This window comes from Podarcis liolepis (assembly GCF_965112155.1).
Source record: "Podarcis liolepis genome assembly, chromosome: 2".
Lineage (NCBI taxonomy): Eukaryota > Metazoa > Chordata > Lepidosauria > Squamata > Lacertidae > Podarcis > Podarcis liolepis.
In genome coordinates, this window is record NC_139555.1 from 108,851,758 (window position 1) to 108,877,155 (window position 25,398).

General features: G+C 45.2%; 2 protein-coding genes and 1 long non-coding RNA gene across 3 annotated transcripts; 1 reads left to right on the forward strand and 2 right to left on the reverse strand.

Moving 5' to 3' along the window:
* Positions 1–907: 907 nt before the first annotated feature.
* Positions 908–6,823, reverse strand: LOC310701484 (cholinesterase-like). The gene is made up of 4 exons (XM_083492425.1): positions 6,677–6,823; positions 4,454–5,936; positions 3,485–3,651; positions 908–1,851 (listed from the first exon to the last, which is right to left on the reverse strand). The coding sequence occupies exons 2-4, from the start codon at positions 5,923–5,925 to the stop codon at positions 1,784–1,786; spliced, it is 1,707 nt and encodes a 568-aa protein (XP_083348551.1). The 5' UTR covers positions 5,926–5,936; positions 6,677–6,823; the 3' UTR covers positions 908–1,783.
* Positions 6,824–9,842: 3,019 nt separating this feature from the next.
* Positions 9,843–23,671, reverse strand: LOC310701482 (cholinesterase-like). The gene is made up of 4 exons (XM_083492423.1): positions 23,525–23,671; positions 12,340–13,801; positions 11,439–11,602; positions 9,843–10,594 (listed from the first exon to the last, which is right to left on the reverse strand). The coding sequence occupies exons 2-4, from the start codon at positions 13,788–13,790 to the stop codon at positions 10,500–10,502; spliced, it is 1,710 nt and encodes a 569-aa protein (XP_083348549.1). The 5' UTR covers positions 13,791–13,801; positions 23,525–23,671; the 3' UTR covers positions 9,843–10,499.
* Positions 10,166–18,464, forward strand: LOC310702087. The gene is made up of 3 exons (XR_014523215.1): positions 10,166–10,295; positions 15,213–16,207; positions 17,832–18,464. It is a non-coding gene; the product is annotated as an uncharacterized lncRNA (long non-coding RNA).
* Positions 23,672–25,398: the final 1,727 nt, after the last annotated feature.

The following is a 25,398-nucleotide window of genomic DNA, read 5'->3' on the forward strand; positions in this document are numbered from 1 at the left end:
CTCAGCTGTCCATGGAGGCGCAGGTCAATTCTGTGTCTAAGGCAGCCCTGTTTACCAGCTCCATCTGGTACGCAGGCTGAGACCCTATCTGCCCACAGACTGCCTCGCCAGAGTGGTGCATGCTCTGGTTGCCTCTCGCTTGGACTACTGCAATGCGCTCTACGTGGGGATACCTTTGAAGGTGACCCAGAAACTACAACTAATCCAGAATGCAGCAGCTAGACTGGTGACTGGGAGCAGCCACCAAGACCACACATTGGCTCCCAGTACGTTTTCGAGCACAATTCAAAGTGTTGGTGCTGATCTTTAAAGCCCTAAACGGCCTCAGTCCAGTATATCTGAAGGAGCGTCTCCATCCCCATCATTCTGCCCAGACACTGAGGTCCAGCGCCGAGGGCCTTCTGGCGGTTCCTTCACTGCGAGAAGCCAAGTTACAGGGAACCAGGCAGAGGGCCTTCTCGGTAGTGGCACCCGCCCTGTGGAATGCCCTCCCACCAGATGTCAAAGAGAACAAGAACTACCAGACTTTTAGAAGACATCTGAAGGCAGCCCTGCTTAGGGAAGCTTTTAATGTCTGATGCATTACTGTATTTTAATATTTTGCTGGAAGCCGCCCAGAGTGGCTGGGGAAACCCAGCCAGATGGGTGGGATGTAAATAATACATTATTATTATTATTATTATTATTATTATTATTATTATTAAATGGGGTGGTTAATTAGAGGCCAAAGGAACAGTAATGGCAAAGTGGGTGTGTCACACAATAGCATTTGGCTCAGCTGCCAAATATTTTACACTCCCAGCACATCTGGGAACCTCGCTTTTTGGAAAGACCTGCATAGATTTAGCTATCATTCCTGTCATTCCTTTTAACAACAGCAACAACAATAAAACACCAAACACTTGCATTATTTTTGAACGTATATATTTCCTCACAAAGTCTGCCTTTATCTACACATTTCAACTAAGCACATCCCTTTTTAATATGCAATTTGGTATGTATCTGAGCTGAAACCCAGTATGCAATATTTAGCGAACTGTGAAAACCAAAGTCTGCCTGTGTTCTGATCTGCATATTTCTTTCAGGACAGACGCATCTACGTTGGTTCAATGAAAAATTCAGACAGAACAAAAGCTTCATTGATCCCTAATCTTGATATCTTCTTGTGGTGGTTGGAAAAACCTATGAATGTGAATGATGACAAAGGGGTAATCCAGCTGCCCTCTGAGAGAACGAGGCTGTACTCACTTCATTCCTTTCCGTTTCAGTCCCACTCAAGCACTTGCTACCTGTTTATACTGAACATTTGAAGAGCCTCTCCAGAATGACCAGGCTAAGCCATGCTGCCTAGGGGATGCATGACTGACATCAGCATAAAGGAGTCCTATAGGCCATCTGTCATGGATGCTTTAGCTGAGACTCCTGCGTTGCAGAGGGTTGGACTAGATGACCCTTGGGCCCCTCCCAACTCTGATTCTATTATTCTATGCAGGTGGCTCCCTCCTTGGGGAGGGAAACCCTAAATGAGTCCATGTCTTCTGCAGATCCCATTCATGCACGCAGTTGCCCAGAGTACCAAATGCCTGAGTGGGATTTACATTTTCATCAACTGCCTATCACACCATTAATTTTTTTCTTCAGTCAGTTTTGTCCCAATGAACAGCTGCATTGTGAATAGTTGTGTTAAGGGGCAGGCCTAGCTGAAACGGTTTCTAAGGCATGATTTTCCCCATTTCAGAGCTTCCCGTTTCACTTGCTGCAAGATATTTCCTGTTCTGCCTTTCTAGGTTTCTGTCGCACTGTTCACATCTTTCTCCAAAGTAGATGAAGCAGGAACTTCCGGAGATTTTTCTGCAAAAGACAAATGTGGGACAGAGGGAAAGAACTAATGAGCAGAAGGTCAAACGACTATCCATGCAAGAAATTGCTCAGTCTCCTGACTTTTGTTTTTAAGCAAAAGCGGAATCCCCCTCCCCACATTTTATGGTACCCTTCATGCCCCACTGAAGATGGGGTCTTAAGCTGCTTCAGGGGCAAAGCTCTCAGAGGTGGCTGAGGGGAACAGGTGCTCCTTTCCCTCCTCACTTTACCAATTTATTTTTTTTAAGCCCTTGCCGCTACTCCTACAATGACAACAACAAGGTTTCCTTTTCCACAGCATGCAGCCATCATGTCTCCTGTACCAGAATGCTGTGGGAACTGATGAGGCCTTTTTTAAAAAGCAGAGGATGGGGAACCTGTGGCCCTCCAGATGTTGTTGACCTTTGGTGATCATCCCTGACCAGTAGCCAATAAAGATAGACAGATCTGCCAATTTTGGTTCTCCCAGGTTCTCATTTCTTCATTTCTTAAATTCAGTTCCTCACATTCCTGCAGCTGCCGGCAATTTAGGTGGAAAAGGACTCATGAAAATATGTGTGGAAGATCATTTATCTATCCGCGTCGTTTTGTTAGGTTGTTTAATGTTCTTGCTGTTTTAATATGTTTCATTAGACCAGTTGCCTGGGAAAACAAGGGAAAGAATTGAATTGTAAGCAAGTGAAGGCTGAGGGTTTGGGGCAGCCTTGGCACCTGTTGCTAAGGGATTTGGGGTGTTGGGAGAATGACCTTTGGAGGGTGGTTAAGCCAGTGAGGGGAGAGGAGAAGAGGAACCTTGGAGTACTGAGGGAGCAATACTGCTGTGGGGAGTTTGTGGAGAACCTTTGATAAAAGAAAACCGCCCTCAATTTCTTGAAGTGGCCATGAGGAGAACTGGACAGGACCGTGATGTGAGAAAGAACAGCTAGATGATGATTCGCTTTCAGCACTGGTGCCTGATATGCTGAGGCAACTCTTTCTTAAAGAGGGACATATTTGGGCCTTGTTCTAGAACATTCTGGGCTCACAGAAGATAGCACTGGTTTCAAATTTCGGAGGGCCCTTGAACAAAGCACACATCATGAGGCCCCTTCTCTTACCGAGTCAACCGCCACTCTGGCATTATCACCGGCTGGTATTATTCACCTTTCTCCTCATTGCTACCACCGGCTTGTTTGCATGCAGACAGGGACATCCACTGCTTTGCCTTTTCACCCACCCACCCCTTGTCTGAGCCAGGGTGACAGGCAGGTGTACAAGCAGGTTGCAACGGTGAAGAAGAGAAGCAGGTGGGGACGGATCCTGTCCATGGTCCCTCTCCTGGGGTGTGGGCCCAGAACATATGCCACACAATGCCACCTCTTTGTGCAGCCCTCACAGAAGTGTTGCCTACTCTCAGTGATATCCCTTCTCCTAGTGGTTGCACTGGGGGCATGGTTCTGATCACGCCAAGGCCACGGGTCTCATTCCCTCACGAGCCACCTCCCTATTCCTGTACGGCAGGGGCTTGCACTAAATGATCCTTGAGGTTTGTTCCAACTCTACAATTCTCTGATTCTGTTCTGTGATTCTAATCCAGAGCTGGGAACTGCATATGGTTCCTTTCCTAAAAGGGCCCTAGTCACACCTGTTTGTGTGGCCTTAGAATGCAAGGAGCTCAGGAAATCGCATTGTGGGCTAGGTGACATCCGTTTGAGCTGGGCTGCCACATCTGTGCCAATGTGGAAGAACTTCTGCTCTGCGGCGTTGTAGACAGGCCACTGTGCCTCATCTCCCATGGACCCAGTGGGATTCCTGTAGAGGAAACAAAGAAATCAGAGCCATATCTCAGCCTCAGATTGGTTTGCAGGCTGAAGCTTCCAGTGTTGTATAATGTAATAAATAGATAAGCCACACCAGGATTTAAACGCTGTCTAAACCTTGCTCCCAGTGCTGCTGGGAGTGCTGTGCCACAAATAAAAGTTGCCCCATAGCCGACATCAGAAGTGGGCAGCTGTGCAAGGATTCCAGTTGCTGACAGCAGTCCTGTATATGGGCAACAGATTCACTTTAGGAAAAATGGCTGTGTTTCTCAAAATGGTGCCCTCCAACCCAGGATCATACATGCTGTGATAGAAGCTTACTCACAGGTGCAGCCAGGCATTGTCCATGATAACTACAGCAGAGGTGGAGAACGCCTTTCAGAGCAGGGGCCACATTACCTCATACATAAGCTTTAGGGAGCCAAAAGTGGGCCGGTCAATGGATGTGACTCTTGCCTTGTACAATAGGCTACATTCCTGCCATGAAAACATCAATCTCTCCATCGAGGCATGCAAGAAATATTACCTCACTTTAAGGACATATTCCAGTCTGGGAAAAGCCCTCAAGGATGGCACAGAACCCAGCAGGTGAGAGGGGTGCACTGGGGAGGGAGACGCCCAATGACTAGACAGAGAGAATCCCACCCGTCCTCCACAAAATGGAAGCCTTTTAGCAAAGGAAACATGCTGGGAGGTGGACAACCCACAACATTCAAGCTGAACCACATTCACAACCTGCACAAAGGTGCCATCAATGACACAGATGATCTGAAAGTGTTTGACTAATGCCTTACCCGCTTCTGGCAAATTCTGCCCAGTATCGCATCACTTGGCGGCTCAATACGGCTTCGGCAGCCTTCACCTCCGACCGGTTTGTTTGCAACACTAATTCCACGCTTCCAAACACGTAAGGTACCTCAGCTCCATGAGGTGTGCCCACCCATTCAGGCCAAATAGAGTCAGCATTGCGGTGGTCGAAGGAGTAAACATAAACTTGGTTCTTATCTTTCCCCACCTTCTCAGCAAACTCAAGGAGAGGGCACACAAAGAAGTAATCTCCCATATAATGACTCATGGCCAAACGATATTGTTCTGACCCATGGCTGCCTTCAGTGTACTTCTGTAGCACATCCTGGTCAACATTTTGTTTGGTTGCTCCTTTCAAAGTTCCATTGACTGCTTTAAGGGCCTGCTCCCGGGTCAGTATTGCATCCTTCGATGTCATGTTAGGAATCATAAAAAATACCATAGTTGTCCCTTCATCAGCAGTGACGCCAGTGAGAATGGGTTTGCTGTGAACAAGGCCACTCTCCAGCAGCTTTGGGGGATCATCTGGGAGGAACTCCCCATCCGTTGTCAATGAGAAGAAAGTATGCAAGGCATCAAACATTTTGCTGTTCATTTCCAACCCCTGTAGGCAGCTTACCATAGCACTGTGGTTAGCTTTAGGGCACCCCACAAGGCCACTCACCATCGCTGAATCTCTTAGGGCATTTTCAGGATTCTTCCAACCCCAGGGGGCATTGGGAACTCCACTCTGAAGCACAGCACGGGCAAAAAGGGGTTGGCTTGCCGGTGAAAGCAGGTGGAAACCAACTGCGGCCCCTCCAGCACTTTCGCCAAAGAGAGTTATCCGGGCTGCATCACCGCCAAACACAGCTGCGTTCTCACTCACCCACTTCAGAGCCAGATGTTGGTCCCACAAGCCAACGTTTCCTGGGGCATCTGGCGGCATGTACAGGAAACCTAGGGTCCCCACGCGGTAATTCATGGAGGCCACAATGACATTCTCTGTAGCTGCTAACAAGGCCCCATTGTACATATCCAAAGAGGCTGTGCCAATGATGAAACCCCCGCCGTAGATCCAAAGGAGGATGGGCACTGGTGTGACTGGCCGTGGGTGGGGCACCCAGATGTTGAGGAAGAGGCAGTCCTCTGAAAGTGGTGTGTTAGCAGCAAATAGCTCTGCAAATGGCATTTTTTCAATGTTTACCTGAAGGCAAGCATTGCCAAAGCTGGTGGCCTCCAAGACCTGGCTCCACGGCTGATGTGGAACTGGCTTCTGGAAACGCAGTTTGCCTATTGGGGGCTCAGCATAGGGGATGCCCAGGTAGGCGGTCACAGAGCCAGAGCCAGCTGGGAGTCTTTTGCCTTTAATGGGACCGCTGCTGGTGATCACCACAGTATCATCTTCAGAGGCAGAACTGGAAGCCAGGAGGAAGAGGAGGAGGCACAAGGAGGAGGGTGAAGTCCGGAAACAAGGCATAGCGGCTGGTGCTGAACGAATCAGAAATAAGGGTGGGGTGGGAAACATTAAAATATGGGACATTTGAATAATGCAACCAAGCCTGAATACAAGAAGAAACCCAAATGGAAGGGTCAGTATCAAACATATCTGCTTTTTGTATGTCCCTTCCTACAAAAGAACATATACCACAATAAAAACTCTTTAAGGTACCAGGGGACACTGTCCAGTATTTTGATGGTTTCTAGTCCCTGTACCGTCCTAAGCATATATAGTTATTAATTCCTATTTTATTTAACAGAAGTTTTGGTTCCTCTAAATTATGAATGCAACAGGTAACTGGGTATATCACATCTCTCGATCATGTACATCTGTCCTAACAGCTACAGTACACCATAAATGGAGACATTGAGAAGTATCTTCACCTTGCTCAAATCTCCTGGGGAATCAACACCTGGATACTCAAAGCATCTCCAAACTGTACTTTAGCTATTCCACAAATAAGGTTTCTCCGGATCTATTGTTGTACAGTTTGACAGAAGGGGTTATCATTGAAATCGCCAAAGACAAACCCAACCCCCAAAAAGGTAAAAACAGCAACAACATTGACACTACTAGAACTCAAGTTTCTGATTTCCTTTCCTATGGCAGATCATTTACCTGTTCTACAGTTACCTGTGATCTATAGTTGCTGTGGTTCCAGTTTTTGGTAATGTTCTGAGTTAACCCCCATGGCCAGCTCACATCACATTTCTGTTCCTTACAGACTCACCCTGATGGCGTTCTCCTGCTCCTCAGTATCCTCTGCAGCTCACTCTGAAGAGGAAATTTAGGTACTGCTGAGGATCCAGAGACTCTTATGAAAAACACCTGGGCGTGGGAGCATCTGCCCATCTGTACGTAAGCAAAAGTCAATGACCAACTGGCTTTGCTCACCCAGTGGGAGGAGGCTACATCTTGGCAGGATCCGAATGTATGTCAGGGGTCAGAGATACTTTGCTTTACATGACCCTTCTGGTCCCTTCAAACTCTACAGTTCTATGATTCGATGGCCTAGTATTAAAATTACAAATGTTAAGAACATCAGAAGAGCCTGCTGCATCAGGCCACTGCCCCTTCTAGCCCAACATCCTGTTCTCCCCATGGCCAACCGGATGCCTGTGGGGAAACCCACAAGTGGAATCTGAGCATACGAACCCTCTCTCCCGCCTGTGGTTGTCAGCAACTGGTATTCAGAAGCCTCGCTGCCTAAAACTGTGGGTGCAGAGCATCAGCATCTTTACTGCAGCTGCCACGCGATTTCTGTTCTCATCCTGAGGTAAAGTTCTTAACCCAAGGTACTACTTCCAGGTTAGCGGAGTCTGTAACCTGAAGCGTCTGTAACCTGAGGTACCACTGTATAAGTGATTCTTCATGCAGGGGAACTTCCAGCTATCAATACAGTGGTACCTCGGGTTACATACACTTCAGGTTACATACGCGTCAGGTTACAGACTCCGCTAACCCAGAAATAGTGCTTCAGGTTAAGAACTTTGCTTCAGGATAAGAACAGGAATCGTGCTCCGGCGGCGCAGCAGCAGCAGGAGGCCCCATTAGCTAAAGTGGTGCTTCAGGTTAAGAACAGTTTCAAGTTAAAAACGGACCTCCGGAATGAATTAAGTACTTAACCTGAGGTACCACTGTATAAGTGATTCTTCATGCAGGGCAACTTCCAGCTATCAATACAGTGGTACCTTGGGTTACAGATGCTTCAGGTTACAGACTCCGCTAACCCAGAAATAGTACCTTGGGTTAAGAACTTTGTTTCAGGATGAGAACAGAAATCGCGCGGCGGCAGGCCCCATTAGCTAAAGTGGTACCTCAGGTTAAGAACAGTTTCAGGTTAAGAACAGACCTCCAGAACGAATTAAGTTCTTAACCCAAGGTACCAGTGTACCATAATTGATCTGAGAGGGGGAGGGAAATGAGCACCTGGGATCCTGTTGTATAAGTGTTTGCTAATGCAGGGACCTTTGACACACTTCCAGCGTTGGTCTGGCCAAACATGTTATGCTCCCGCTTTAAGCAATATGGTTGCTTTTCTGTCACTCTCATCGGAAGGCCAAGGTCTCTGTGGGGCCTTCATCAAAAGCAGCAGCAAAAAAAATAAAATAAATGCACTCAGGTCCCAGCAGCTTCCAGAAGACGCAGACCTGGCACAGTGTCAGGCTTAATCCGATACAGCTACTCTATTGCATGCACAAAACATTCTGTGACTGCTGGGTGTCATCAGTGCAAGATTTACGCATGAGCTAAACAAGCTATAGCTAAGGGCCCCACTCTCTTGGGAGCCCCCAAAATAATTAAAAGAAAAGAAACCTGGATGTACATTTCCAAAATATAAGATAAAAAACATTCCCTTATGTGCAAATGGCTTTAGATACCTATTAGGTCCATAAATTACCATATAGCATATATTCAACACAAAAAACAGCGGCAATTTGTTGTTGACAAAGGACAGCTGGACACACAAAGGGCCCCATTACCTTCAGTAGCTTAGGGCCTCATCGAACCTAAATCCGGCCCTGGGTATGTAGGCTTTAGCAGGATCCAGATTAGCAATGTGCAACTCAAAGTCTGTTCCAGCTTTTATGTTCTGTGTGTCTGTTCCAGATTTCATGCTCCGGTTTCTTTAGGGACGTTTTTAATATTTGATGTTTTATCGTGTTTGTAATATTGTGATGGGAGCTGCCCATAGTGGCTGGGGAAACCCAGACAGATGGGCGAGATATAAATTATTATTAGTAGTAGTATTATTAGTATTATTATTATTATTATTATTATTTGGCAAATAATCTGTAGGAAAATGAGAAACTGAAGCGGACAAATTTGCTTCTGTAGAATGAGAAAAACTCCTGATGGATCTAGGGTCAGCCTTAGCATTAGGGCAGAGAAAGACTATTGCCTTAGAAGGCTGATGCTGGAGTGATGGGGAGTTTCAGCAAGTGTGTGCGCACACACACACACACACACACCACCACTCCTCCTTGAAACCATGGAAAAGATGGGCAAATCTGTCCATTTCAGTTTCTCATTTCTTCCCTTCTTAAATTCAGTTCTCCACATTTCCACATCAGTTGGTCATTTTCTAAAAGAACATCCTTGTGAAAATTCACGGGCATTTTAGTGTGAATGTCCCTCCTAATAGATACATTTTTATGCTATTTTGCCCAATACTCATATCTCTGCAAACTAATTTCCCCTAGTATAACACATTTTTTATGTCTTTTTCTCCAATATATGCCTTTCTACACACACTTTACCCTAGTAATGTGTGTTTTGGTAAACATTGCTTGACTGGAAAATTGCATTGCAAAATTCAGAGAATTGCACATTTTGAAGGAGGTCTGTGCTTTGGTTGGTATGTTGCAACAGAAAGTGTGAATTACATAAACTTGCCTTTCAATGCAAACTAAATGGAATTTCCCCCTCATCCCTGTCAGCATTCCCCTCAGTAGGAGATTAGGGCTGTATGTGCCACAAGTTATGCAAACCAGGAAGCTAGGCGCAGCCCTCAAATTGCCAGTGTTGAAAGTAGTGGTCATTGAATTATGGATCAGTCGATTTCTTGTCCAGATAAGTCGTGTGTGCTTCATTTAAGTTTTATTCATCAGTTCTTCCCATCCCAATGTGTGATAAAAGCACTTTAAAAACTACGTGAACATTTGCATTATATTTGAAACAGTTTCCCTCCCACGAAATGTGCATTTTGCACATGCTTTGTGCATGTTATGCATGTTTTGACTTAGCATATCTATCTTATATGCAGTTTGTTATATTTTTGCACTGAGAACCGGATTATAGTATTTAGTGTGCTGTCGAAAACCAAATGATACCCATGTTCCATTTCCAGGATGTGCAAATTAAATCGGCTCGATTAAAAGAATGCAGACTGCGCAAACATTTCAAGGATCTTTATTAGAAATAAGTTGTTGGGAAAGCATTAAAATCCTATAAATGAGATGGAGGCAAAGGGGGTGACCCAGCTAACCTCGATTAGAACAAGGCTCACACCATTCCCTTCAGTTTTTCTGCCACTCAGGCAGTCAGTATCTATAGATACTTAGTGTGTGAAGAGGCTATCCAAAATTCACAGGCCAGTCTCACTGGCCATCCTACATAGAGAATGTGTGGTTGGCACTGTTCCAGATCCCCATTCTTCTTGAAGAAACCCAAGTACAGTGGTACCTCAGGTTACATACGCTTCAGGTTGCATACACTTCAGGTTACAGACTCTGCTAACCCAGAAAAATTGCTTCAGGTTAAGAACTTTGCTTCAGGATGAGAACAGAAATCATGCTCCATCGGCGCAGCAGCAGCGGGAGGCCCCATTAGCTAAAGTGGTGCTTCAGGTTAAGAACAGACCTCCGGAACGAATTAAGTACTTAACCTGAGGTACCACTGTATTCTGGAGATACCAAATGCCTGAAGAGGGTTTACATTTTTATTCAATTCATATCACAATAATTTATTCCCTCGTTCAGGTTTATTGCAATGAATAGCTATGCTACCGTATGTTTTGTACATGGCTGCAGATCCCTCAGAGTTTGGCCTAGCTAAACAGTTCCTGAGGCATGGTTTTCGCCATCTCGGGCCTCATTCTTCACATCTTTCTCCTGAACAGGTGGTATACAACCTTCTTCAGATTTCCCTGCAAAAGGAAAAATAAACAATGGTTGGGGGAAATAATTGATCAACAGAAGATCAAACTCCTCTTGCAGGAGATCTGATTAGTCTCCCAATTTTTGTTTTCCATCAAAAGCAGGCCAAAATCCTTCCACCCTGGATTCTTATGGTACTCCTCATGCCCCATTGAAGATGGGGTCCTAAGCTGCTTCACAGGAAGTTCTCTGAGGCATCCAAGGGGAGCAAGTATTCCCTTCCCCAGCTCACATTTTTGAAAATGCTTTACTGCAGTGGCTTCTGCAGTGAGGCCAGCAAGGCTCCAGCCATCATGTCTTCTGTACCAGAATGCTGCGTGAACTAAAAATGAATTTTAAAAAATGAAAAAGGAGGATGGGGGACACATGGCCCTCCAGATGTTGTTGGCCTGTAATGCTCAACCTTGACCACTAACCACTATGGATGAACAGATCTGCCCATTTTGGTTCTCCCAGCTTCTCATTTCTCTGTTCTTATGATTCAGTTCTCCACATTTCTCCAGCAATTAGCAATTTAAAAAAAACAAAACTCATGAAATGTTGTGTTGCAGATAACATAACTATTCATGTGGTGGCTCTTATTTTAATGTTTGATAAAGCCTGGAAAAGCCAGAGGTTTTTAGTAAGGGAGTAGGGAGGGAGTAGGGACCCTGGAGCACTGAGGGGACAAGACAGCTGTGGGAAGTTTGTGGAGGACCTCTGATAAGAGAAAAATGCCCCCTTTTAATAAAATCCCTTCTCCATATTTTCATCTAGCAATTGCACTACTAAGGGCTGTAGGTTCCCAATCCAGAGCTGGGTACCCCCCCTTTCCGAAGAGAGCCCTGAACTCACTTCCTTCTAGTTCATTTGCTAGATGAGTGTCCAGGAAAGCACATCGTAGACCAGGTGGCGTCCATTTGTGCTGGGCTGCCTCTGTGGTAATGTGGAAGACGTTCTGCTCTGTAGCATTGTAGACCGGCCACTGTTCCTCATTCGGCGCAGATCCGGTGGGATTCCTGTAGAAGCAACAAAGAAATCAGAGCTTTATTACAGCCTCAGACTGATTTCAGGGTGAGGATCCAATGCTTGAAGAAGACAGAGCTGACATAAAAGTCAGAAGCAAGTAGTCATCCCTAGAACATATTCAGTTTTGAAAACCACAGATCAGTTACTAAATGGGAACATTTAGATTTGTATACACTGAAATGTATGTGCACATGTTGTTGTTTTTTACAATGGTTTAATGATCCAGGTTCCGCCATTTACTTATGTTTATTTAATTAAGTGGATTGTCAGATGTCGAAGCAGTTTGCAGGAACAGAATAGATATTTTAAAATAATAACATTCAGAAGTTTACAAAAAGTAATCCAAAAAATTAAAAAATTAAAGTATAAATAAAATCAGCAGCTGAAAATATTGTTGTGAGTCTGGGGGAGGGTAGCATTCCTTGTAATTCTTGGGGTCCAAGACTTACTGGGGGGTTAATGCTGCCAGCCTCTCCATCATAGCAGCAGGTTGTATATCTGTGTGTGTGCAAATAAACCATATATCCTAAAGACACAGCAGTCTTCATCCCAAGGAAACCAAACCAAGGTGAAACGCCTGGAACCCTGAAATCTAGCACCCCTCAGATATTGGGATGGTGTGCAACAAGATAATTACTTCATTTATTTTTAAAAACATAGTAAAAGGCGTGTTGGCATATATGGGCAAGCATACTGAGTCCTTGGCACAGAAAGGTGAATACCTTACCCGCTTCTGGCAAACTCCGCCCAGTATCGCATCACTCGCCGGCTCAATTCCACCTCCGCCTCCGATGGGTCTTTCCGCAATGATGCTGCCAAGTTTCCAAACAAGTAGGGGATCTCTGCTCCGTGGGGGGTCCCTATCCACTCTGGCCAAGGAAAGCCAGAACTGCGGTGGCTGAAGTAGAAAGCATAAACTGGGCTCCCAACTTCCCTGGCCTTTGCAGCAAACTCCATCATTGGGCATAAAAGGGGATAATCTCCCAAATACTGAATCAAGGCCAAACGGTACCGCTCTGGCCCTTGAAAGTATTCAGCATATTTGAGGGCTATAGCCCTGGCAGCCTCTTCTGTTTTCAGAGTTTCCAGCACCCGCTCAAGAAGCTGCTCCCAGGTTAGGATCCCATCATTGACTTCAGCACTAGGAAGCATAATGTATGCCATGAATGAGTCTTCATTAGCCGTGACACCAGTGAGAATGGGTTTGCCTTGAATGCCTTTCTCCAGGAGCTTTCGGGGGTCATCGGTGAGAAATTCCCCATCCGCTGTTACTGATCTGATACCACAGAGTTCAGAAAGTGCATGGCTCTCAATTTCCTTTCCCTGTAGGCAGCTGACCATTGCACTGTGGTTAGTTTTAGGACACCCCATGACCTGACTCAACATCGCTGATTCTCTTTCAGCCTTTTCAGGACTCCTCCAAATCCAGCGGGCAGTGGGAACTCCACTATGAAGCACACCCCGGGCAACAAGGGGTTGGCTTGCCGGTGAAAGCAGGTGAAAACCAACTGAGGCTGCTCCAGAACCGAGGCCAAGGAGAGTCAACTGAGCTGGATCCCCGCCAAAGACAGCTGCATTCTCACTCACCCACTTCAGAGCCAGATGTTGGTCCCACAATGCAACATTTCCTGGGGCAGCTGGCGGCAGGTACAGGAAACCTAACATTCCTAAACGGTAATTCATGGAGGCCACAATGACATTCTCTGTAGCAGCTAGTAAGCCTCCATTTAAGACATCTGCTGAGGCTGAGTTCATGCTAAAACCCCCACCATGGATCCATACAAGGATGGGCACTGGTGTGACTGGTCGTGGATGGGGCACCCAGATGTTGAGGAAGAGGCAGTCCTCTGAAAGTGGTGTGTTTGGAGTCCATATGGGTCGATCAGGGAGGGAATCGTTATTAAACTGAAGGCAAGAGTTGCCAAAGGTGGTGGCCTCCAAGACCTGGCTCCACGGCTGATGTGGAACCGGCTTCTGGAAACGCAGTTTGCCTATGGGGGGCTCAGCATAGGGGATGCCCAGGTAAGCGGTCACAGAGCCAGGGCCAGCTGGGAGCCGTTTTCCTCTAATAGGACCGCTGCTGGTGACCACCACAGTATCATCTTCAGAGGCAGAGCTGGAAGCCAGGAGGAAGAGGAGGAGGCACAAGGAGGAGGGTGAAGTCCGGAAACAAGGCATAGCAGCTGCAGCTGAAAGAATCAGAAATAGGATCATAGAATCATAGAATCATAGAATCATAGAGTTGGAAGAGACCACAAGGGCCATCGAGTCCAACCCCCTGCCAAGCAGGAAACACCATCAGAGCACTCCTGACATATGGTTGTCAAGCCTCTGCTTAAAGACCTCCAAAGTAGGAGACTCCACCACACTCCTTGGCACCAAATTCCACTGTCGAACAGCTCTTACTGTCAGGAAGTTCTTCCTAATGTTTAGGTGGAATCTTCTTTCTTGTAGTTTGGATCCATTGCTCCGTGTCCGCTTCTCTGGAGCAGCAGAAAACAACCTTTCTCCCTCCTCTATATGACATCCTTTTATATATTTGAACATGGCTATCATATCACCCCTTAACCTTCTCTTCTCCAGGCTAAACATGCCCAGCTCCCTTAGCCGTTCCTCATAAGGCATCGTTTGCAGGCCTTTGACCATTTTGGTTGCCCTCCTCTGGACACGTTCCAGTTTGTCAGTGTCCTTCTTGAATTGTGGTGCCCAGAACTGGACACAGTACTCCAGGTGAGGTCTGACCAGAGCAGAATACAGTGGCACTATTACTTCCCTTGATCTAGATGCTATACTCCTATTGATGCAGCCCAGAATTGCATTGGCTTTTTTAGCTGCCGCGTCACACTGTTGGCTCATGTCAAGTTTGTGGTCAACCAAGACTCCTAGATCCTTTTCACATGTACTGCTCTCAAGCCAGGTGTCACCCATCTTGTATTTGTGCCTCTCATTTTTTTTGCCCAAGTGCAATACTTTACATTTCTCCCTGTTAAAATTCATCTTGCTTGCTTTTGCCCAGTTCTCTAATCTGTCAAGGTCGTTTTGAAGTGTGATCCTGTCCTCTGGGGTGTTAGCCACCCCTCCCAGTTTGGTGTCATCTGCAAATTTGATCAGGATGCCCTTGAGTCCATCATCCAAGTCGTTGATAAAGATGTTGAATAAGACCGGGCCCAAGACAGAACCCTGTGGCACCCCACTAGTCACTCTTCTCCCCACTAGTCACTCTTCTAGGAGAGGCCCCACTAGGCGAGGCATGGGGCAGCAGCGTAGGAAGGGGGGCAGGGGGGGCAGGCCACCCCAGGTGCCATTACAGAGGGTGGTGACAAATTATCAAGGAACAATTACTGCCCTACTAAGGCGGTTCATAAAAAACTTTTTTAAAAAAAATGCCTGCTCCAAAGGTCTTATCTTACTACACTAGGGATTATATAGCTATACAGTGGTACCTTGGGTTACATACGCTTCAGGTTACATATGCTTCAGGTTACAGACTCCGCTAACGCAGAAATAGTACCTTGGGTAAGAACTTTACTTCAGGATGAGAACAGAAATTGTGCAGCACGGCAGCAGCAGGAGGCCCCATTAGCTAAAGTGGTGCTTCAGGTTAAGAACAGTTTCAGGTTAAGAACGGACCTCCGGAACAAATTAAGTTCTTAACCCGAGGTACCACTGTATATGAAATTTCGTGCATATCAGTTCATATCTTGACCATCCTCCACAAAAATAGCTGTTTACTCAGCCATTTTCCTATGTAGTGAAGGCTGAAATTTCAATTCAGTGGAGCAGGGTCAAGATATTAACTGATATTCATGAAATTTCAGATATAGCTATATAATCCCTAGTGTAGTAAGATTTGGAGCAGGCATTTAAAAAAAAATATGGGTTTTTTATGAACCGCCCTACTGCTCTAACCTCCGCTGGGCTTCCTGGGTCCTGGAAAGTCGGCCTATGTGGAGAAAATGAGACTAGGCTGAGTAGATTACGCCTTGCCTTGCTTCGCCCCGTCTCCTGCATGCAGCCGATTGGCCAGCTGGGTTGGAGGCAGGGCGAAGGCAAGGCAAGGCCAAATCTACTCAGCCTAGTCTCATTTTCTTCACATAGGCCGACTTTCTGGGCTGCTGGGAAAGCCTGACAAGGCCGCTGCCTGTCCTGCGCTCCCCCTTCAGGCCCCAATCCCCCTTTGAAAAGCCTCTGCTTCCCCCAAAAGCGGAGCGTGTGGGACAGTGGCAGTGCCACTGCCCAGTTTTGCCCATGCGTGGCACCAGGAGGAGGAGCTCAATGCCGCCCTGAGCACTCAGCAGGGCAGCCTCCCCTTTGCCCTCAGTCTCCCCTGCACGAAGCTAGGACCTCCCAAAAGCAGTTGTGTAATTAAAAGAAGATGAGAAAAATCAGCAAAGCAATTCTGTGGCTAACTGACCAATTCCTTTAAGTAGGGTCTATTAATGAAGTTCACACTTTTGACAACCAGACTGATGCTTTTGCAGAAAAATATTCCTAGACACAAGACTTTTATTTTTAATTTTTTAAGCCCTTTCAGTCTCCCATCTCGAGGCTAAGTACAGCAAACTGTACATTCCCACCCCTCTCCCCAAGGCTGGGTTGTTTGCTTCTGTGTGCTTGTGTATCTGTGTCTCCCTTGTATCTATTAGGGACTTTCCTTTCCTTTGCTATCTATGCTACTGACTACTTCTGCCATTTTAATTTTAGAATCATAGAATCATAGAGTTGGAAGAGACCACAAGGGCCATCGAGTCCAACCCCCTGCCAAGCAGGAAACACCATCAGCGCACTCCTGACATATGGTTGTCAAGCCTCTGCTTAAAGACTTGCAAAGAAGGAGACTCCACCACACTCCTTGGCAGCAAATTCCACTGTCGAACAGCTCTTACTGTCAGGAAGTTCTTCCTAATGTTTAGGTGGAATCTTCTTTCTTGTAGTTTGGATCTATTGCTCCGTGCCCGCTTCTCTGGAGCAGCAGAAAACAACCTTTCTCCCTCCTCTATGTGACATCCTTTTATATATTTGAACATGGCTATCATATCACCCCTTAACCTCCTCTTCTCCAGGCTAAACATGCCCAGCTCCCTTAGCCGTTCCTCATAAGGCATCGTTTCCAGGCCTTTGACCATTTTGGTTGCCCTCCTCTGGACACGTTCCAGTTTGTCAGTGTTCTTCTTGAATTGTGGTGCCCAGAACTGGACACAGTACTCTAGGTGAGGTCTGACCAGAGCAGAATACAGTGGCACTATTACTTCCCTTGATCTAGATGCTATACTCCTATTGATGCAGCCCAGAATTGCATTGGCTTTTTTAGCTGCTGCGTCACACTGTTGGCTCATGTCAAGTTTATGGTCAACCAAGACTCCTAGATCCTTTTCACATGTACTGCTCTCAAGCCAGGTGTCACCCATCTTGTATTTGTGCCTCTCATTTTTTTTGCCCAAGTGCAATACTTTACATTTCTCCCTGTTAAAATTCATCTTGCTTGTTTTTGCCCAGTTCTCTAATCTGTCAAGGTCGTTTTGAAGTGTGATCCTGTCCTCTGGGGTGTTAGCCACCCCTCCCAGTTTGGTGTCATCTGCAAATTTGATCAGGATGCCCTTGAGTCCATCCTCCAAGTCGTTGATAAAGATGTTGAATAAGACCGGGCCCAAGACAGAACCCTGTGGCACCCCCACTAGTCACTCTTCTCCAGGATGAAGAGGAACCATTGATGAGCACCCTTTGGGTTCGGTCAGTCAGCCAGTTACAAATCCACTGAGTGGTAGCATAGTCAAGACCGCATTTTACCAGCTTCTTTACAAGAAAGTGTTTAATTTTAAAAGGATCTGTACTATAGAATAACAGCGGTAACAATACATTGAAGACAAGTAAATTATTTGGGGGAGGGTGGTCCCAGAGCCCTAGCGCCACCATCCCAAAGAGGATAAAATGGGCGGACTTTGGTACTCTTTTGTCCTGTCCTCCCCCAATGTCTCACTATCTGAGCTGGCTCTCTGCCTGTTGCGTTACATGCGGGGAAACCCATGTGGGGTTCCTCTCTGTGTAAAGTCTTCAAGCTGTGCCTGTGCGCGCCTGACAAATCTGCCCCATTGTCAAAATTTTATCTTTTCCCCCACCTCCAGTCTCCGTTGTTGTATCTTCCTGGCTGAGGGGGGAAAAACGGAAGAAGGATGGCCATCGGTCAGGGGTGGTCTAGTTGAAATTCCTGCAGTGCCTCAGGAGTTTGGCTAAATGACCCTCAGGGGTCCCTTCCAACTCTACAGTTCTCTGGTGCAGGCTTGTGCAGAGTTTTAGGCACAAGTTGGATGCAAGGGGTGCATAGGATTGCAGCCCGTCTTATGCACCCTGGGCTCGGGAATAATTGCCACTGATCATGATGAGACTAGATTGCTGCTGTGCAGTCCTGTTTCTTAAATAAATGTTTTCCTTTTCAGATAATACAGAGCATGGTGAAATCACAATAAATAAAACCTCCCCTTTAGTAGTTTCAAGCACTACTACAGGTTCCACATAATATCTGTACTGCATTGTTTACTGTGACAGCGCCTGCACTTTGGAACTCCTCGCCTATTGCAACAAAGCACGTGCCTTTGCGAGACTCTTTTTGGGCACCTGCTAAAAGCATTCTTCTTTAGGCAAGCATACCTAGATGCTTAGGAAGTTGAAGTAATTTCAATCTTAATATTTTAGCTTTTGTATGTTTTAAAGTAGGATTGTTAATTTTTCTTGATTCTACTGCTTGTTGTTTTTTTGTTTTGGAAAACCACTTTGCAGGTTTTTAAAAATATATTTTATTAAATAAATAAACAATAAATATAAATAAAATAACACAAGCCATCTCTCTATCATGCACATCTACACCCTAAATGGAGAAATTGAAGAGAGTCCCCTTCTTGTTCAAATCTGCTGGGGCATCTACACCCAGTTACTCAAAGCATTGCCAAACTGTACTATTGGTGAAGCTTCTCCACAACTACTGCTGTACGGTTGGGCAGAAGGGGTTATCATTCAAATCTCCAAAGACCTCCAAGCCTCCCACAAAAAGGGGTATGTGTGGATAGGTGGGGAGATATATATATATATATATAGATAGATATATATATATATATATATATATATATATATATATATATATATATATATATATATATATATATGCTTTCGTAGATTTTCACGGGTACAGGAATGTAGGTTTTGCTGTCTTCGGGTGTCTTCCCGTGTAAGAGTTGGGGTGTCTAGGCGACGTTTCGACGAGGTCTCACTCGTCATCTTCAGGCTGGTGCTTTCGGCTTCTTGTTACTGGAACAGAGCAGGATCTCAGTGTTTGAGTTCCTATAAATACTGTTGAGGGGGTGTGGTGTATAGCCTCCAACGTTCTGGGCAGAGAGGAAGTTCCCAGGTTAGTGTGCCTTTTCTTCTTTTGTTCCTTAATTACTTGAGGGATATCTTGAGTGATTTCTTGAGTGATATTCTGAGTACCACTTAGGTGGGTCATTAAGTGTGGATTAGTTGCTAAAGCTTTCGTGTCTTGACCTCTTGAGCTTGTGAAGAGTTTTTCTGAGAAGATGGCTGTACTGCACTTAGTTGTGCAGAAACACCCCCCAAAAACCAAGACACAGAAGAAAACAATGGCATGGCCCTCCTTCCTTATATCAAGGGCACTACAGATAAAATTAGCAAAATCCTCCATAAACACAATATCAAAACAGCCTTTTGCACCAACCAAAAAATAGCCAATATCCTCAGAAACCCCAAAGATAAAATCCAGTTGGAAAACCAAGGGGTCTATGAAATACCCTGCAAAGTCTGCCCAGCCACGTACATTGGACAAACAAACAGACGAATAAATGCACGTATCGCAGAACACAAGAATGCCGTCAAAAAAGAAGAAAAAACTTCCTCTCTTTTCCAACACATGAAAGAAACAGGACACGAAATTAATTTTGCAGATTCCAAATTGCTCTTTAACATGGAACATCACCACAAGAGAATAATCATGGAAGCCATCGAGATAGAGAAACACCCTCACAACATGAACAAGCGTGACGACACGTCCCGCCTGCCAGACATCTGGAAATTAGCCCTCCCCACAAAAACCGACACCAGAACCAGAGGCACACAGAACGCCATCACCAATCAACCACACCAGACCCAAACCCAGACCCTCTCCACAGATAAATTACAGACACCATCCAGTAGCCAAACCATAGTGGCACCTCCGGATGCTGCACCCCCCTGCAATCCCTACACAGATCTGGCTGGCACAGGGCACAAAACCACAGCTCGCCCCTATACACGAAGCCAAGCCAGAGCACAACTAAGTGCAGTACAGCCATCTTCTCAGAAAAACTCTTCACAAGCTCAAGAGGTCAAGACACGAAAGCTTTAGCAACTAATCCACACTTAATGACCCACCTAAGTGGTACTCAGAATATCACTCAAGAAATCACTCAAGATATCCCTCAAGTAATTAAGGAACAAAAGAAGAAAAGGCACACTAACCTGGGAACTTCCTCTCTGCCCAGAACGTTGGAGGCTATACACCACACCCCCTCAACAGTATTTATAGGAACTCAAACACTGAGATCCTGCTCTGTTCCAGTAACAAGAAGCCGAAAGCACCAGCCTGAAGATGACGAGTGAGACCTCGTCGAAACGTCGCCTAGACACCCCAACTCTTACACGGGAAGACACCCGAAGACACCAAAACCTACATTCCTGTACCCGTGAAAATCTACGAAAGCAAATATCTCACCTCTACGGGGAGGAAACCTTCCAGCTGACAAGAACCTACGAGAAACTAGAAATCCGAAGAGCCACCATCTTATGTGATCTCTTGTTCCTACGCAACTGCCGAGACAACAACTTAATTCCCACATGCTTCCAACTTAAATTCCACTCTAAAACCCCAGCTACCGAAAGGATCCTGAAACGAACTGAACTATCCCTAATCAGAAACGAAATACATAAGAAAAGATACCTACTAAACCAAACCAACAAAGATCTGCTCACTCTTCACCTCAAACTCTGTAACAAAATCCACCCTGCACTCTGGGACAAATGCAAACAACTAGCCGTCTGGAGAGCTGAAACTGAGACCTCACATAAGACAGACAGACACACCAACAAACTCCACAAACTAGAGAAACGCCAGAAGCCCAGCCACCCTCCACAGCAACCCATGAAACAAACAGTACATAACATATCAGACAGGATCCTCACCTCAACTGAAACCAAAGTACTCTCCAAAGGTTTCAACTTTGCAGTCGCCCCGAGACGCATCCCCACGGAAAACATCATATGCGGAGTCGAAGCTAGCCTAACCAAAATCAACCCAGATGAAGCCAATAAAATCAGACTTGAAGTCACCAACATCCTCTGCTCCAGCAAACCACCCAGAAGCAATTTACACAAAGAAGAACAGAAAGCACTCACCAACCTGAGGAAAGACAACAACATAATCATTCTCCCAGCAGACAAAGGTAATGCCACTGTTGTGATGAACACATCGGACTACCAAGCAAAACTATCAAATCTACTCCAAGACCCTACCTACCAACCTATAAAAACAGATCCCACCACCTATCTGGAAAAAACCACCAAATCCAAAATAAAAGCCTCTCCTATCAGTGAAGAAATCCAGCTAAGAATCATCCCCAGAGAAAAATCATCCAGATGCCCCAAACTCTACGGTCTCCCCAAGATACACAAAGAAGGAACACCACTCAGACCAATAGTCAGCTCCATAGGCTCACCTCTACAAAATCTCGCTAAATTTCTCGCTAAGCAACTTCAGCCCTATGCAGAATCCATCGCTTCACACGTTACTAACTCCTTCCAGTTCATAGAAACAATAAAGAAGCAAAACCTACATCCCGATGACCTACTTGTGAGCTTCGATGTTGTATCTCTCTTCACACAAGTGCCCATCAATGAAGCCTTGACAGCCATTCAAAACAAATACAATCCCCCCGAATACATCCTGGACCTGACCAACCACTGCCTAACCAACACGTACTTCATCCACAATGGACAAAGATACAAACAGATAGAAGGAGCACCTATGGGATCACCCCTCTCACCGGTCATCACAAATTTGTACATGGAACACTTTGAAACCAATGCTTTAGACAAGTCAGAACACAAACCCAAACTTTGGCTCAGATATGTTGACGACACCTTTGTAATTTGGCCACACGGGAAAGAAAAACTAGATAGCTTCCTCACATATCTCAACAGCCTACACCCCAAAATACAATTCACTATGGAAATAGAAGCCAACAACCAACTTCCCTTCCTTGACGTCCTAATCTACAAAAAACCTGATGGCTCCCTAGGACACACTATCTACCGGAAAAAAACACACACCAACCGCTACTTACATGCACAATCACACCACCACCCTGCACAAATAAACTCCGTAGCCAAGACTCTCATCTCCAGAACCAAACGCCTGGCTGACAAAGACCACTTGACAACTGAGTTACAGAATCTCTCAAATGTGTTAATCGCCAATGGATACCAGCAAAACAGGGTTACGAAGCTAATCCAAAAAGAAACACCCCCCAAAAACCAAGACACAGAAGAAAACAATGGCATGGCCCTCCTTCCTTATATCAAGGGCACTACAGATAAAATTAGCAAAATCCTCCATAAACACAATATCAAAACAGCCTTTTGCACCAACCAAAAAATAGCCAATATCCTCAGAAACCCCAAAGATAAAATCCAGTTGGAAAACCAAGGGGTCTATGAAATACCCTGCAAAGTCTGCCCAGCCACGTACATTGGACAAACAAACAGACGAATAAATGCACGTATCGCAGAACACAAGAATGCCGTCAAAAAAGAAGAAAAAACTTCCTCTCTTTTCCAACACATGAAAGAAACAGGACACGAAATTAATTTTGCAGATTCCAAATTGCTCTTTAACATGGAACATCACCACAAGAGAATAATCATGGAAGCCATCGAGATAGAGAAACACCCTCACAACATGAACAAGCGTGACGACACGTCCCGCCTGCCAGACATCTGGAAATTAGCCCTCCCCACAAAAACCGACACCAGAACCAGAGGCACACAGAACGCCATCACCAATCAACCACACCAGACCCAAACCCAGACCCTCTCCACAGATAAATTACAGACACCATCCAGTAGCCAAACCATAGTGGCACCTCCGGATGCTGCACCCCCCTGCAATCCCTACACAGATCTGGCTGGCACAGGGCACAAAACCACAGCTCGCCCCTATACACGAAGCCAAGCCAGAGCACAACTAAGTGCAGTACAGCCATCTTCTCAGAAAAACTCTTCACAAGCTCAAGAGGTCAAGACACGAAAGCTTTAGCAACTAATCCACACTTAATGACCCACCTAAGTGGTACTCAGAATATCACTCAAGAAATCACTCAAGATATCCCTCAAGTAATTAAGGAACAAAAGAAGAAAAGGCACACTAACCTGGGAACTTCCTCTCTGCCCAGAACGTTGGAGGCTATACACCACACCCCCTCAACAGTATTTATAGGAACTCAAACACTGAGATCCTGCTCTGTTCCAGTAACAAGAAGCCGAAAGCACCAGCCTGAAGATGACGAGTGAGACCTCGTCGAAACGTCGCCTAGACACCCCAACTCTTACACGGGAAGACACCCGAAGACACCAAAACCTACATATATATATATATATATATATATATATATATATATATATACTGACACTGCTAGAACTCACGTTTCTGATTTCCATTCCTATGGCAGATCTTCTACCTATTCTCCCTTTCTCATTCATTTTTTAGAGGCACTCTGATTTGTGGTCTAGAGTTGCTGTGGTTCCAGTTTTTGGTAATTTTCTGAGTCATCCCCCATGGCCAGCTCACATCACATTTCTGTTCCTTACAGACTCACCCTGATGGCGTTCTCCTGCTCCTCAATATCCTCTGCAGCTCACTCTGAAGAGGAAATTTAGGTACTGCTGAGGATCCAGAGACTCTTATGAAAAACACCTGGGCATGTGAGCATCTGCCCATCTGTACGTATGCAAAAGTCAATGACCGACTGGCTTTGCTCACCCAGTGGGAGGAGGCTACACCTTGGCAGGATCCGAATGTATGTCAGGGGTCAGAGAGACCTTGCTTTTACATAAATTGGGGGAAGGTCAGGGGGGGAGACAAAGGGCTGCCTCCAAAATAAGTCATACTCAGAGGAGATCCACTACAATTAAAGGACATGACTATGATAGGACCATTGATTTCTATGTGTCCACTCTGAGTAGAACTTAAAAGGATTCAGCCCAAAGCTATTTCAATCCTTCTGTCCTTTAGCCATGGAGTGATACAAATGTCCACAAATACAGGGATAGAGCGACCTGGAACTCCAATTTGGATTTTTGAGAAGCAGCTTTCTAAGAATATGCACCCATTTCTAACGCGTGTGCAGGGAATGAGATTTATTCAACTAACAACTAGTGGGTCAGCAACAGATTAAGAAAATGGGGATTAATACACAAATAGATTCTAATCTAGAATGCTCTAGCTTCTCCAAAGGTCCAGATGCGCCAATGGCAGCCTGTCCCATCAGGCTTTTCTCACAGTCAGTTTGGGGATGCAACCAATGAGTAAGGTCCTTCTAGATCCATAATTTGATAACAGTTTAGCACGGAACTCCAACCAGCAGGTGGCAGCAGAGATGTTGCAATAGCAACTGGGGGTGCCAGCTAGGGTTGCCAAACTTCAAAAAATAAAATTCATGACACCTGGGAGTTCCTAACAGCTTTTTGAGCTGTTACCACTGCTTTGCCCATCTGATGCCATTTTTAAACCCGAAAACCAGGACATGTCAGGAATTTTCCTGACGTATGGCAAGCCTAGAATTGCAACACTGGGAGGGGTTTACTTCAGTGCCCAGAATTGTTTGAAGGAAGAAATGTGCTTTGAATGAGCTCCAAATGAATATTTTATACGCACCTATGACTATGTGTGTGGGTCCCTATCCTGAATTTCCTGGGTCTGCCAGGAACCTTGACTCTCTCTTTTTCATATAATTTTTATTATTTTCATTAATAAAATAAAAACATAAAATATAACAACATTATAATAGCCATTTCTAAAACATTTGCTCCGCCGAGCTCGTGACTTCCCTCCCTCCCTTCAACTGATTTCTAATTTCCTGATACATTATATACACATTTCTGCTGTCAGTTTCTGTCCTTCAATATATCTCAAGTCCTTCTATTATCCATGGTCAGATACTATTTTTATATTATGTGGCAAGATTCATATCAATCCTGCTAGTGTCTTTACATTTTTGCAATAGTCTCTTGGGTACTCAATAAATTTACTCCAAACAGTCTCTAGAATTTCTGATCGACTTGGTGGGTTCCGGATCCTCACAGTCAGTTTGGCTAACTCCACATAGTCCATCATCTTCATCTGCCACTCCCCGATCATTGGTAATTCTTGTGATTTCCACCTTTAGGCTAAAAGAATTCTTGCTGCAGTTACCGACAAAAGAAGAATGGAGGGTGAAAATGATGGTCTATGCAGAATTAGATAAATTAACAGGAAGAATTTGAAACCTGCGGGACCAGAGATTCACAGAAGACTGGTGTAAATTTACGGACTATTTGAAAAGTAACTGTGATGATCAGATTACACTAGTAGGTTTGCAAGAAGTTTTGTAAGGTGAACTATTTGAAATATTGCAAAAAAGGTAATGAGGAGAATTGTTAGTTAAGATAATTAAAGGCAATATGAATTTAAGAAATGCAGAAGAAGTGATAA